The sequence below is a fragment of the Atractosteus spatula genome, chromosome 6 (assembly GCF_055471065.1).
Source record: "Atractosteus spatula isolate fAtrSpa1 chromosome 6, fAtrSpa1.hap1, whole genome shotgun sequence".
NCBI lineage: Eukaryota > Metazoa > Chordata > Actinopteri > Semionotiformes > Lepisosteidae > Atractosteus > Atractosteus spatula.
The window spans coordinates 31017534-31032740 of record NC_142711.1 but is presented as its reverse complement, the minus strand read 5'-3'; the positions used below and the strand labels follow the sequence as shown (position 1 = coordinate 31032740).

Sequence of the window (15207 nt, the reverse complement as noted above, 5' to 3'; positions counted from 1 at the left end):
TGATTAAGGGACCAAAAAGTTAAAAAAAGGAGATTTAATGTTTTAGAATCGTTGTAGGAGTTCTTTGTTTAATCCAACTTTAGGGGCATATATTAAGATAATTAAAACAGACAGCTTACAGATGAGAAGAAGCCTAACGTCTATCTTGCTCATCCAGCTTTTAGTAATTTAATGATCCAAGAACCCCATCAAGAGTTTGTCAATTCTCCAAGTGACTCAGCTTCCACAAACAGTATACTCATTTTCATACACCTAAAGCCTTCTGTACGATCTGTAGTGTTTAGCCCTGGTATTAGCTGCTCCTAATTTCAGTGGATTCCCTTAAATTCAGTCCTGTTTGATGACTCTAAAGCAGAATTTTTATTAGATTCTTTCAGAATGATCACTACCGGTTTGATAACTACCCACATTGACATGTGTTAGACGATTCAATTTACATTTTTTTTGACTATTTTATACATCTGCACTATTTTTTGATAGGGTTGCACTTGTACATAATGCATTCTTAGCTTAACCTGAAAATATTTGAACTCAATCAATTATTCAAACACTCTGTAGCATTCTTATCCTCTCTTGCTGATGAATCCACAATTGAAGAATCAATAACATCTTGATCATTTTTGAAGGCAGTTGCTATAGTTATGGCAACTTTTATCTTATTTTACTCCTATCCTATTACAACACTTATTTTATTGTTGTCTGTTATACTAAACCAGTGACATACAGTGTGTTAAACCAAAATTATTTTGATCTCTTCTCATGTTGCGTTAGCTACCCCTCAACTTTTTGTAATCTGACTATTTGAAAAACTCCCAAATGATGCTGGAACCCAGCAGTACTACACCAGATTATAAAAAGGATTTGGATCCCCATGGTACTGTACGTCAGTGACAGCCTCCTTCAAAGAAGTCGCTTCACATTCATATGCTCTCAATATTCTGTGTAAAGCACAAACTGTTTTTTTTAAATTCACTGCCCCAAGATTTTTGGCATCTTAGACCAATTATTTGGATAATTATTTAGACCTTTTCTTTATGGAAAACTAAAATGAGAAATGGTAACCATTTGCTTTGTTCCAACTCAAACATCACATACTATACAATGTCTTGTAGAAACGTTCTGACTGTACTCTGAATGTTCCGAGTCTATGCGCCCACCCCTGGTTTTTGAAAAGTGTTGAAAGGCTGGTTCTTACCAGTGGTGCCAGTGGCCAGCTGCAGGTTGCTGCGGTCTTTGGTCAATCCATTGGTTTTGGGGCTGGCTGTTGGGGCTGTGGTGGCCACAGCTCGTGGAGGCCTCTTCCCTGGTACCTTCACAGTTGTCCTCAGCAGGTCAATCTCTTTCCCATGGACGTTCTGCATGTAGTCCTGGAATTAGACACATAAAGGCCCAGATGATGTGTAAAAAATCATGTGTAGAACAAAACAAGTGTATCCCTTATTTGCTTTAACAAACCTCCATAAGAGAGGAAAGTTCTACTTTGAGAGGTAAATCAACTCTCCCACAGCTGGCAAACACCCTTTTACGGTAGTTGGTAAACACAATTGCCAAAGGCAGGAAAGTGGTTTTGAGAAAACTGGACTTGCATCATAGAAATCAAAACATATCAATCTAATATAGAGTTATACATAGGCTTTGCAGAAATCTATGTACAATATAAGCTATGAAAGCACAGGCTTTACAGAAGACCTTCAATACTTTAAACACTTTAAAGAAGTGTTCCAATACACATAAATGCACACCAAGAATGAAAAATAACAGACTGAAAAGCCATGAATTTGTTTTTAATGAGAAATAAACAAGCTTTATTTCTGTAACATAAAACTTCTTAACACTTATAAAATCTGCAGCCCACCTTTTCTGAGATGTCAATAATGTTAATACCAATAACTTAACTATATTTCTGAAGCTGCTGGATAAAGAATTCCAAAGTGCTAGTGCAACAGATTGAATAACAGAAACGAAAGCAATGCTACTGAAGGAGGAATCGAATTCAGCCTCTCTCTTTAAACGGCTGAAATGCCTGAACCTGGCATTAAGGGTTTCAGATAACTCACAAATCAGATTGCCTTGTGTTAGAAGTACACATCTTTACATCCTATACTTTTAATACTGAGCTATTATATAGTAGTACCTCTCGTCTAAGTAGTTCCTTGCAAACATTAAACCTCTTCATAGAAAAAATGACACTAATCTATTTTTGCAATGTTCCAAACTTCCTGATATTTACACTAATATAATAACAATTGAAACATCACCAACAACTTCATTAAATTTTAAATAATTCCATACCAAAGGAAAAAACTAGAAGACACACATCAGTAGACCTAAGGTGTTCATACCAAAGACTGGCCAAGAAAGAGATGACACAGTATTTAACCTTTCACAGTCCAAGTTCACGGAAGATGCAGAGAAATTGCTTAATGGCTCTGAATAGTTTCAGTTACTTAAATCCGGTGATTTGATCAGAGCTGAGGGGGGAAAAAAGTAATTCCGCTGCTTTGAATAAGTAAATAAATAAAAAACAAAATCCCTGCAATCAGCAGAAATGCAAAGATCGCCTATCGAATCAGGCGCCAGCTCTACTCCTTTTATTACACGCCATAAAGCACTAATTTCTTCACAAGCCTCCTCGCTAATTACCCAGTGAGCGCTCTCATTTTATTTTATTACTGGAATTAACAGCGAGTTCAAAGCGTGGAAAGCTATTAAGATGTGTGATTAAGCCACATTCAATTAGTTTCTACAAACAATTTAATTGATGTTGCAGATAGAATTAACAGAAGGTGATTGTGTGGATGGCTCTGCTGGCTGGGAAATGAAAGGGAATCTCTCTCTGTTTCTCTCTCTCTCTGTTTGGAATAGGCGCTGACAGATAGCGGCAGCCAGTGGACTTGTAAGAGCATCACTGAATCAAGCAGCCATCCTGCGGCACCTCCACTGAGCAGAAACAAACACACATTCCAGACACGAGTGAGGCACGAACAACACAAGCCCTCCTGGAAGCAAACAATTCTTTGAACAGTGTGCTGTGGATTTCTGTGCATGATACTGGTAATAACAGAAAGCACATATAACTCATTGCATTCAGTATATTTTATAGATGGTTACAGGAGCATCACAGATTACATCGCACACAATAATGCCATGATGCAACTAACTGCCAGAAGCAGGTGTAAAGCTTAAGAGCTCTTTACAAGGATAAAATAAAAGTTAGCTGTAGTTTATAACTGTACAATTTTGTGAACAAATCACTATAGAAAAATAAAACATTCACGGGATCTATTATTAGCTTCTTCATTGTGATATTACTGATGTCAAGTAATTGGGTTTCTCCCATCAGTAAACTATACATGGTATAGTAACTGAAATGGTATATTTACTCCCTTCTACGTGACTCTCTCCAGTGTCCTCAGCTGATTATGATTTATTTACTACAGTATGTGTTCCCAATGTCTGTCTCCAGCTGTCTCTGTGGGTGACTGGGACTTTGTTTTACTATGCCCCAAAGCTGTTATCCCAAAAGATATCAGGGACTGAGCCACATTGAGTGTTTTCAAGTCAACCTAAAAATCTAAAAAACGTTTTTAGAAAGTTTTTTTTTTTAGGAATGGTTTGTCATGTATGTCTGCTTTGGTTATTTTGGCTAAGATGCTTATAATGTATTGTAAAGTGCTTTGAGAAGAAAGGTGACATATTACAGTAAATCTTATTATTCTGACAGGTTATTTTTAAAATAAAGTTTTATGACTTATGATGGAAATTATCATAAATACACATATACTTTCTCTAGTCTTAAGCCTCTTCGCAAGTCACAGAATAAACTGTTACAATGGACCATTGCAAATCTTGTCATTCATTTTAAAGAATCTTGCAAGTTGTCTAAATGTGTAAAAAAAAACATTTCAATCAGTAGGGACTTGCAGTGTTGAAGGCAAAGCTGCACAAAACTGGGTACCATTTTTTCCCCCTGTTGTTCATGCTGTTTAATTGACACAGAAATGTGGAATCCAGGCACATTTAACCAGAATGTAAAAAGTAGATTGGATTACATTTAACATCCTACATTTAAAAGCTTGTGGTTATTCATTAATGAAGGTGAAGATTTATCTTGCTTTCATTTAAGAACAAAAATGATTAAGTAATCTTTGGGCTCACTTTAAAACATAAAATTACAATAAAATAAATCATTGGTGTAGAACCAGAACTTAATGTGAGGTTGACTCAGGTTAAAGATAACATTATTCTTGGATGTTTAATACTGTATATGTTAGACCTTCACAGATTCCTTAGCTCTTGATTTAGGAGTCATTAATCTTACCTAAATAAAAAAGAAGAAGAAACGAAATGCAAAATGGTCCAATGAAAATGTTTTCTAAGATATGATTCAAATACACTGTGGTAATTTGTGATCAAAGGAAATGATTCCAGGATAGAGAGTGGAGAAAAAACAGAAAAATGAGAGAAAGTTCTTGTCTTTAGATTAAAAACAAATGCTTACAGGAAAGGATTTTTGTCAAAGTTTTAAAAATACACATTACGTGAAAGGTTAGAATATTTATTTTTATTGTTTAATTTGTGTTACTGTCTTTTAATAATAAAATAATGAAGTAATAAAATCATTTGAAGGAAAAAGAGAGGGAGAGCATGAGACAGTGCGGAGAGTTTGTGTCAGGCAGGGTGCTGCCTGTCTGTTGTGAAGTGTTTAAGAGACATTAGCGCCACAGTGGGGACGTGACAGAGATGTATGTCCCAGGCAGGCCTGCATTTCAGCCGTGCGGCGAGCAGGATAATAAATACAAGCAGAAAACACAGTGTAGCACGGCAGGCATTGCAGCACCACATCTCCATTATGAAAGAGTGAGCATCCCACTGCCAGGCAAGAGGGCAGAGCTTTCCCCCTCCAGCCTCAACATTAAGGCAGTGGATTACACTTCCAGAAGAACACACTGCTTAGATATTTTATTATCGATCTTCAAATAAAACCGCCAAGCATATCATACCTCTGGACTCCTACAAGCACGATAACTACATATCCTGTAAATGTACCTCAGAAAGCCCACAAGGAATTATTGTTCCAGTTTATTGCTTAAGTGGAAAAAAAAGTTATTTTAAACTTTTTTAAAGAAAATGTCAGCCTTATTTCAAGTCTTTACTGCTCATGTTATTAACTCCATTAGCAATGTTAAGCACTTTTTGTTACCATCTACATTGAGTATCAGTCTGTTTCATACCTTGATGCTTTGCCACACTTACCTCACTGAGCAGGTTCTGAACACTCTTTAAAACAGGGATCTTCTGATTTGACTTATTGCTTTTGTTGTACATACACTCATTTGCTGTTTCTATCTGTGCCCATCAGGGTTATGAATCTTAAATCAGTTTACAAATGAAAAAAAAAAACTGACTGTCCATTGGTTGCCCTTATTATCAATATATTTATGTCTAAAAGGTTGATAGTACGCCCACAGAAAACACTCAATACTTGGCTGTTAATTAGAACACCATTTTGACCTCTCTATTTACCATTTAGCAAACACAAAAACAGTTTTTACTCTGTACACATTACATCAGCTATGAAACATGCAGAATGGAACATTCCAGCTAGAAGGCTGGGGACACTCACATGTAAGCTGGGGTGGTAAGTCAGGACACCATTATCACACAGTGTTACATATTTCTTCTTCCACTCTTTGTTCAGAGACTTCCCACTCCTCTTTAGAAGAATCCCCTACGAAACAGAGAGAACAGTTTGGATAATAATTAATTTACCAGTTATGGAGTAAATCGAAGCCAAATATCTAAATGCAACATTATGGAATTATTGCCCTTGTAAACTTCCAAGTCAAACAGTAGGATTTGAGAAATAGGAACAAGTAATAGGTTTGTTCCATGCTGAAAAGAGAAGGAAGGAAACAACTTTTCGGTTATGGAGCCATCTTTGGGATTTGAGAAATACAGTAGTCAAGTAATCCTTCAGAGTTAGAACACTACAAACAAAATCCATTGTTACCCATCCAGAATTCAATAAAACAAATGCAATGGATACTTCCTGAAGATCAGGAGTAAATTTACATTACCAAGTACCTAACTACTGGCTTTCACTAACTTTTACTAAATCATTAACCAAAAAACACAAAACATCCATCAAAATTATTTATTTCTAACTTCAGGCTCCTATTGGTCAGCAGACTTACTCAAGGACAAAAAACATAATATTTCCTGATTACAAATTATGATTAAATAGAAAAAGAAAAACTTTTAAAAATGATGGTACAAACGGAAGCAGAGACACTTTTCTAGTTTGTGTTCTGACTTCAAATTCAAATGCCAGAATTAATTTTTGGAAGGCAGCAACATGATGATATTGATGGAGTACTGTACTCACTGGGACATTTCTCCAGTCATTCCAAAATCTATCCTGATATAACAAATATCCGTACATTTATACTTGCACTAAGAAACGTCTCCAGCAAAGACTGTAATATGAAATTTACAAGGAAAAGAAAACATTCTGGAACACATCTAATAGCATTTTTGTGAGAAAGAGTACCTGAAATAGTTTGCCCTGTTTGCTCATTCTAGTATACTTGTGTATGTGCAAATAATAATATAATATTAACCAGTCAATATGATTACTAGTCGCAAATCAACTTCCAGTTGTGCAAGATAATTGACTTGTGCTGAACAATACACGTTTCTAAAGCACACGGAAGACATACAGACCATCACGATTCAAAGCTTTAAATTTAAGAAGCAACATAGCAGTTCATGAATACTAAACGTTATATATTCTTTATATTTTATTTTTATAAATATATTATTTATAAAAAACATTTGAAATATTTTTGCATCTAACGTAGTTTGAACCAATGAGTTTCTTAATGCACAGAAATTCATTGATGGAGTATCAAAAGCACGTGTGAAAACAGCAAGGATAATCACCACTTAACTAGGTAATGGAAACATCAACTCCCTCTGTCCTGAACATCATCATTTATGTTACAAAAGACTTTATGAATTATTAACGATGACTATTTCTTATCCAAAAAAAGATTCAATAGCAAATAAACAATTTTCTACAAAAAGTCTTAAATGGAAGCTAGATTTTCTTCTACAAACACTGAAAAACCACTAACAAAAACCAACTGCTACACAATTTCCCTTAAAAAGGCATATTAAGTTAATAAAATATATAAGAAAACAGTGATTCAATATCATGACAAGTATAATACAGAAAGACAGTCAATAACATGAGCATGAATTATATTCATTAAACACTGAATTTCTTCAGGTTTGTCTTTGCCAAAAGTTGAAACCTGCTGTCTGTAAATTCTAACATTAATTTTAATTTGTTGAAAAAGTTGGATATATGTATTTCTTTTTTACATAAAAGCATTCTGGAGAACTTGCACATTGGGAAAGCAAAGTCTGTCTCTAACATGAATACAAGGTTATTCTTCAACACATCTTCTGCATTACTATATGCTGCACCTAATTATTCCCACTTGCTCCATAGTATTACCATAATGTTTAAAATTTCCTTTACTTTCTTTATCTAATACTCAAATTAATTTGGGTTGAAATTAGAGGGAAATTAAAAGGACTAGAACTGGAAGATTAAAATATTGTGGCAACAGTGAAGACCCCACAGTAAAACTGTGAAGCAGTACCTCGTGAAATTGTGCAGAAACCTGAGATCGCTCTCTGAGGGCTAATTGCTGGGGAAATGGTGTCTTTTCTTCACTTTCAGCGTCAGAATTTCAGCAGCAGACTTAATTGTGCAGTCGTGTATTGATTGAAAATTGCAAATGGTAATTTAAAAGTAATCTTGTGTCTCAGCAGGGCGCTTGTCTAATCTGGCCTGTGTGCTCTGGATGATGCCATATCTCCTTTAATTTTAAGACACCTACACTTCGTATTTTTCAAGACCAAGAAACTTGCATGAAACAACTTTGACAAAATGAGATAAAAAAGTATACCTTAGTTTATAATTTAACATACTGTACAAAAGATAATTTAGATTTGGTCTAAAAAAAAAAGTATAAAAAAACATTGTTCCTAAATTAAAAAAAGGGAAAATGGAAGACTTTAAATTGTCTCCCATTTGCTGTATTTGGGAGATACTGACTTGCAGTTTTTCCATCAATATTAAGTTCCATATAATTTAAAAAGAATTCAGGTCATATGACATTGTAGAGAACTCCACTTCCAACTGTTCACCAGTAGCTTTTTGCTCAAGGTTTAGCAGTTCCCCTTCAAAAAATTACAACAGACATTCAAAATTAAGTACCAACTCCCAAAACTATCAACATACCAAATAATTAATAAAAGCTTCTGTTGATGCCTAATTTTAGATTTCAATACAACCTATAGTAGAATCTCAACAGTAGTAAAGACTGGGCCACATTCGAGTCAAAAGTACCCTCTAAGGTCTTTATAGTGGGTTACTTGTCTGTATTGATGACAGCAGATGAATGAATTGTGAAGTTAAAAAAACATTTTGGCTGCTTATGTAAGAAGAAAATGGTGTTATACTTATTGGGCGGCACTTAACCATGCAGCATGACAATTACCCAAAACATACGGCCAAACCAATTAAGGAGTTCATTAGGAGAAAAAACAGGACTATCTAAGACTGACTGAGTCAATCTCCAGACTTAAATTCAATTGAGCATGTATTTTACATGCTGAAGAAATAAAATGAAGTCAGTACCCTTCAAGAAAAGGCAAGAACTCAAAGTTGCAAAAACATCTCAAATGATTACACAAAGAATATGGTGAGCTCAATGGTTTGCAGACTTTGTGCAGTTATTGCCTCAAAGGGATATGCAGCTAATTACTGACTTTTACACTCTGAAATGTACTTTAAGGTGAATGTGCCTCAATTCTTATGCCCACCTGAAATCACTGGGTTGAACACAAAGTATACTGTAACACATACAGCCGACAGGCACTGTGTAAGAGCCGGCTTACCAGAGCGGTGACGTCACCGCTCTTCCCTGTAATAGCAGGACCACAGCCGCTAGGCTGGGGAGATATCTCTCTTTAGCTCACCAAGCCGGGTCCCTGTTGAGTGACGCCGGAGGCCCGGGTTCGCATCCCCGACGGTGCGGGGCCGACCGTAAGCGGCAACGGCAAGGGCGCCTGCCAGAACCCAGAAGCGTTACAATATTAATGCCCTAATATGTTCAAATTTATGCACATAATTATACATAAAGTATACATGGTACTGAATGTTTATATGTATTATCTTTTGAGCAGAAATGTATATTGCTTGATTGTAACAAAAAAAAAGTTTTGACCTTGCCGTCTTTATTCTTTTGGAGAGTGTTGGGATGCCAGGAGTCACAGTACAGTTCAGTGAAGGTTTGAGATAAGTTTAATTTGTGATGAAAACATCCATTTATGGAGAACACTGCATCAAGACGCACACAAAGTGCATCCCCCACAGTGCCCCAAATTCCACCAGAGTTACAGAGGGTTTTATAGTCCAAGACTAGCCATGTCCCCTATGTTATTACCATGAGTGGGTGTTTATGAGTGACCATTACCAGTGCACTGAAATCATGGAAAAATTCTTCCACTGAAGGCACAGTGGCTATTCCTGATAATGTTATCCCCACCATTTAGCTATTACTGAGATGTTACATACAACAGCAGGTGTCTGTTTAACAGGCACTCAAGCCAGGTCAGATTTCTGCAGAGGGCTTTGTGCATGTCTTTGTTTTGTTTGCAAAGAATATTGCTGGATGTACCACTGAAAAACAGATGATAATAAATGTACTATTTTATACAAACATGCCAGTTAGAGTCTGAGATTAGCAATCTACATTATCTGTAAAACTTGCTTGAGAGATTGATGAGGGCAAATACTCTGTGGCTATGATGTTAAATGTGGAGTAGCTCGGCTTGTTTCATATTAGCAGTATTAGTGTTTTGACTTGGGAAACAGAATTAGCTAAAGGCAATTTTAAATAGGTGACATATGACAAAAATTAATGCAGAAAACAAGAAATACAACTTATCCAGCAAAAGACTAAATGTGGGCAGGATACCATTTCCAATAGTATGGAAAATACTAGTTTTCAATTAGTAATACTAGTAATACAATTTTTGCTAGTATAAGTTCATGTTATACCATTTGTTAACTTTGGTTGTGATGTTCCAGTTGTGACAGGTTTCCCAGCATTCTTCATGTTAGTGAATGCTCCACAGCTGAAATGTTGCACACCGTCTTTTTTATGTCTACTCTTTAGCATGAAATTAAAGGGGCACTTCAGTCCCCATTTCTCAGAGCCAGTAGGAAGTCTTGGTTACAGAATACATTAATTGAAAAAATAGCAAGATTGTACAAATTCTGATATAGGCACAAAATCATGAACTTTGTGAAAGTACTGTGTGGTTGGCATGTTGTTGCACATCACTGGTTTTGCCATGTACAAGAGCGATAGCACAAATTGTGAAAAAAACAGGTATTGCTTACTAACACCTGTAAATAAAGTTCTTTGGTCTCCAAATAATGTTATCCTTTTTTGGCTTCTTCAACGAACATACACATTTTAAAAGAGGCCACACTGTTGAGCATTTGGCTGTGCAGAACATAGTGGTCACACACAAAAAAACGTGGATTGGATCAGCAGAAAGTCAAACTGTTTCCTTTTCCAAGGGATATTCAACTAGCCAAGAGATGGGCAATAAACACGGACACTGATGTTGGTCCCATCGACAAGTTTCTCAACAAGATTCAGCATCCTGTACAAGAGAATAAGTACAGGATGTGCAGCAGACATTTCACTGCAGAAATGTTCCAACGAGATGCAGAGTTAACGGGTAGTATTTGTTGGCAAAAATGGCTCGAAGTAGATGTGTTAAAATTAAATTAAATTAAAATCAAATCGGCAGTCTAGATAAATGAGTTGTGTGATATAGTCGCAAAAATCACTTGGTCTTAAGCATATGCTGTATTGAAACAGAAATAGATTGTTTTCAAATATTGTCAATTTATGATAGGAAGTGTATAAAAAACGTCCTCTGCTGTGGAGTTTTATGGAGGACTATGAGTGTACTATGAGTATGATTCATAACATGAAATATATTTTCATGTCAGATGCTGAACCAAAACCTGTGGTCTAACCAGGTGCCATTCTTACCATTTGTGTCCATAAAATGTAACCAGTGAAAAGAGACTAAGTGAGAGGGTGATATCAGCGCATCCTTTTAATATGGTTTTATGACTAATAGCAAATTTTTATATTAAATCAAAAGATACCTGTATGTATTCACAAACCACCTTCTTTACAATGTAATAGGGCCATTTTAGGTCACTGAAAGTTTTACTGTCTCATTCGGAATCGCAGACAATGATGGCAATGTGGAACTGCTGTACATATACCTGGAAATTCTCTACTTTGATATAAATTAGAGGTTTTACATGCTACTGCGTGCTTTGTACTTTGTGGTTTGAAATGCACTTAATAAGTGTTGATTTTTATAACCCTGAAATGTAAAAATAGCATTCTAGCTCACATGCCGACAAATTTTGTGAAGACAAATATTGTTCCCAGCTCAATATTCTTTTATATACTAGTGTTGCTTAAAACTTCATGTTGGGAACAAAAGCAAAATAGAAATACGACAAAAATGTTTTTTTTTTCCCCAAACACTACAGTCAGCCAAGAGTACTAGTACTAGTGATCGACATTGTAGTAGTATGATGTCTCATACACTTCTTAAACTGTGGTGGGCCTCCAAATTGTAGATTACACAATGTAGTCAGTGGTTGAGGGCTAACTCTCAACTCTTTATTTTCCCTTATCTTTCATCCACTTCCCCCTAGGATCTGCATATTTTATCTGTGCACTAAATCCACCGTAAATAAATGCTTCTCTACAGAGACACATTTAGTGCATCAAACAGAAGACCAACAGGTTCAGGGTTCCAGTGTGTGTGGCAGGGGGAGGAGGGTATTTCACCTCTTTCAGCTAAGGCAGAAATTAAAATGCTTTCATTCCACCTCATCCAGAGGGGTTTAATCCTTATTAACACATCAGGAACTGACCCTATATGACCTGAAGGCCTGCCTGTGTGTCAACAGCCATGACTATCCAACCCTTCTTAATCACAGGTATAGATTTCACACAGTACAATCAGTAATTTACAGTTCCACTGTTTCCTTAGTTCCTTGCTTGCTTTTTCTTTTCTTATGCTTCACTTACTCTGTATAACATTATCACGACAGCTCTTTAGCCACTGGCTTGCCTTCAAGAGAAGAGGGTGAACAAGAGAGACTGAATTTCAACTGGCAAAAAACTTTTATTTACAACTATTTCATTTATGTTCTAGTGATGGTTATTTAAATAGTATTTGAAATAATGGTAGAACCATGTATAATGTTATTAATCTATAATGAAAACAAGTTAGTAATGTATGTATAGTGGATATACTGTATAAATAGCTCAGAAGCATAGAATCAAGCGTGAGGTTGGAAGGAAGAAAGCTGTTGTATATTTTGGAATCATGGGAAAAATAATCTTCCACAGCACGATCAAAACAATTTTAGTTTCTCAATCTCCTTCGCGCCTGCACTAACCAATTCACTTAAGGACCAAGAATAAACCTTTTTTTCTTTTCTTTGCAGTTCACCTACAAGATATAACTTAGAATAATTATGTATTAATTCTATTTAACTATGTTTATATTCTACATTTACTTTAATCTATAATTTTATCATCCTGTTTTCACAGGAACACAATTGTATATCATGTACTTATTTAATGCATAAAAGCACCTGGAACAGAGACTGAAATAGCAGATTAGCCAGATACGTATTGTAATTACGCCAGAACACTGAATCCGCATTTTAAAGTGGAAAGAAATCACCATAACAGAAAATAGCTAAAACATAATGAAAAGAAAGCAAATGAAAATCCAGTATTCTTTACACACTTACATTTAATCAGATATTCAGACAATCCTAGTAATGTAAATCTGGCAATCAATCACCAAACATTTTTATCTACAGAGAGCACATCATTATCCATTTCGTCATTATTTTATCTAGAGGCAACCGCCTTCTTCCCCAATGCATATTGTTTAATGTGCAAAAACTGATGAAGAATCGAATGCAAATATGAAGCATTTAGATTATCAATGAGACGTCGTCCTTATTAATCACTGCTTTAACAGCACATTGTGGGGATGGTAGAAATGTTGAAAAAGTTTTATCTTCAGAACCTTTCAGTTGTATCTACTGAAGATTCTGTGTTTCTGTATATAAACACATACAATCAAACAGACAAATGCTTCTGATTCTGAGTCTCCCCAGCAAGGTTAGTGAAACTATGGCAACAAATCAAGTTCTTTTGCAGCAGCTCGGTCACAAGACACAGATCATATTTTACCAGCTAGGAAACATCTTCCCCTCTCATTGTGGCACTCATGTAAAACCTGCTTCCTGCCGCAAAAGCTGAGTGATAGTTCATCCTTTTGTACTGACAGAGGAGAGGAGAAAAAAAGAAAGAAAAATGGGGGGATAAAACAAATGCTTAGTGTTAACTGCTATTTATTCCTGAAAGTATTGTTTTCCTTACTTACCATTTTTACAGGGGGGTGAGAGTGTGTAATTCACCTTGCAGGGGGTAATTCTGCTTGCACAGCCCCTTTGATCTCTGCTATTTGTGCATTTGACTGGGCTGGCTTGCAGTCAACCCCCTAAATAATCCCTCCAGCCCCCCTTTCCTTCCCTAATTGGATTTGAACTGTCCTTATGATACCCTCAACTCCTACTATAACCCCCCACAACTCCCTACTGTCAAAACTGAAATGATACCAGAGAAAATCTCCTTTGAACTATACACTTGAATTCAATTAGAGAAAAGGGGCAGGATTAGTGTGTTTAGCAGGTTTAAATATTTAGCAGTTCTAAGGCTGACCTCTAGACCACCTTTTTTTGTTGTTGTTACTTTAAAATGGTCACTAATTGAAGAATTTTCACTTGGGGTGATTGGTGCTTTGCATCTTTAATCCTTTAGATAGGCTGGGTAAAGGTTTTACATACTAACTGGGAAGATGTATAAACTTAACTGCATTGCACTGGCAGTGACCTTTTAAGCTTCAAGAGTTTGAAGCTAAATACAGAGCTCTGAAGGGATTATTCAAAGAAAGTCAGCAAACAACAGCATACAGCAAAGGTCTTCTTGGTAGGGTGTCAGACTGAAGACAGTGCCTGTGAAACTGGGTCCCTGGCAATTTGCTCTGTGTTTTCATATATTTCTCATGTACAAAAGGTCTTCATTACTTTGTATTTTTTGTGCAAAACTCCCTTTATCATTAATAAATGAAATTAGTCATTATATCAAAGTATCTGTAAATGCTTCCTAAACGGTGTCAATTGTGGGATGTGTAATTTGATGTTTCTCTCTTTTTAAAATGTCAATTTATCTTTTTCAATTTGAATAGGTCCTAAAGTTGTATAATACAGTATGTTGAATATACAGTAGTTAAGTCTACTTTGGGGGCTTTGATTGAAAAGATTTCCCAAGACACACACATGTTCCGATCTTGTAAAAAGCCTCAATACTCACCAGTCAGCCTGCAAATTTAATTTTGCAAATTCCAAGACAAATTTTCAATGGAAGGATGTGATTTAATTATTGAGATTGCACCTTCCAGTTCTGAAACCAATTAAAATACATTCTTTTAGCATGCCCCTTGAGGACGAACAGGAATCATCAATCACACTCATGAATGGGCATTAATTTGACTGGGCTGGGAGATACAGTAAGGTACAGTAAAGGTCATGCGGATTCTGCCCCAGTCAGAAATTGTATGGATCCTCAGCAACATGTGCCTAGCCAGCTCTTGATTTTAATTACAGCAGCACTATATCCATAAGAATGCATAGAGGCCAAGAATTGGTTTACAAACAGGAAACAGTGAGTCGTCTTAAGGTGCATAACCTCTGATTGGGCTACTTGTAAAAACTGGTATACAGTAGATCAGTGACTCACTTTTGGCATCTTTCTGATCTATATCAATGATTTTAATTGTGGAAACTAGTTAATTCGGTATATTTGTGGATAATACAAAAATAGTGGGAGTATTAAGCACAGGAAAGGGACATATAAAATCATGGATTGGACTGACACTCTATAAATTAAATTTAATGTTGATAACTGCAAAGTGCTTCACACAGTATGTACAGTA

At 36.0% G+C, this 15207-nt stretch overlaps 1 protein-coding gene across 2 annotated transcripts in view; it reads right to left on the bottom strand.

Annotated features, from left to right (window-relative positions):
- Positions 1–15207, bottom strand: part of agap3 (ArfGAP with GTPase domain, ankyrin repeat and PH domain 3) — a 264585-nt gene that overhangs the window by 66228 nt on the left and 183150 nt on the right. For both annotated transcript variants that reach the window (XM_088918672.1, XM_088918671.1), the window contains exons 10-11: positions 5627–5731; positions 1196–1367 (exon numbers count right to left, since the gene is read on the bottom strand). In XM_088918672.1, coding sequence (XP_088774798.1) covers positions 1196–1367; positions 5627–5731 — 277 coding nt within the window. The remainder of the gene's footprint in view (positions 1–1195; positions 1368–5626; positions 5732–15207) is intronic.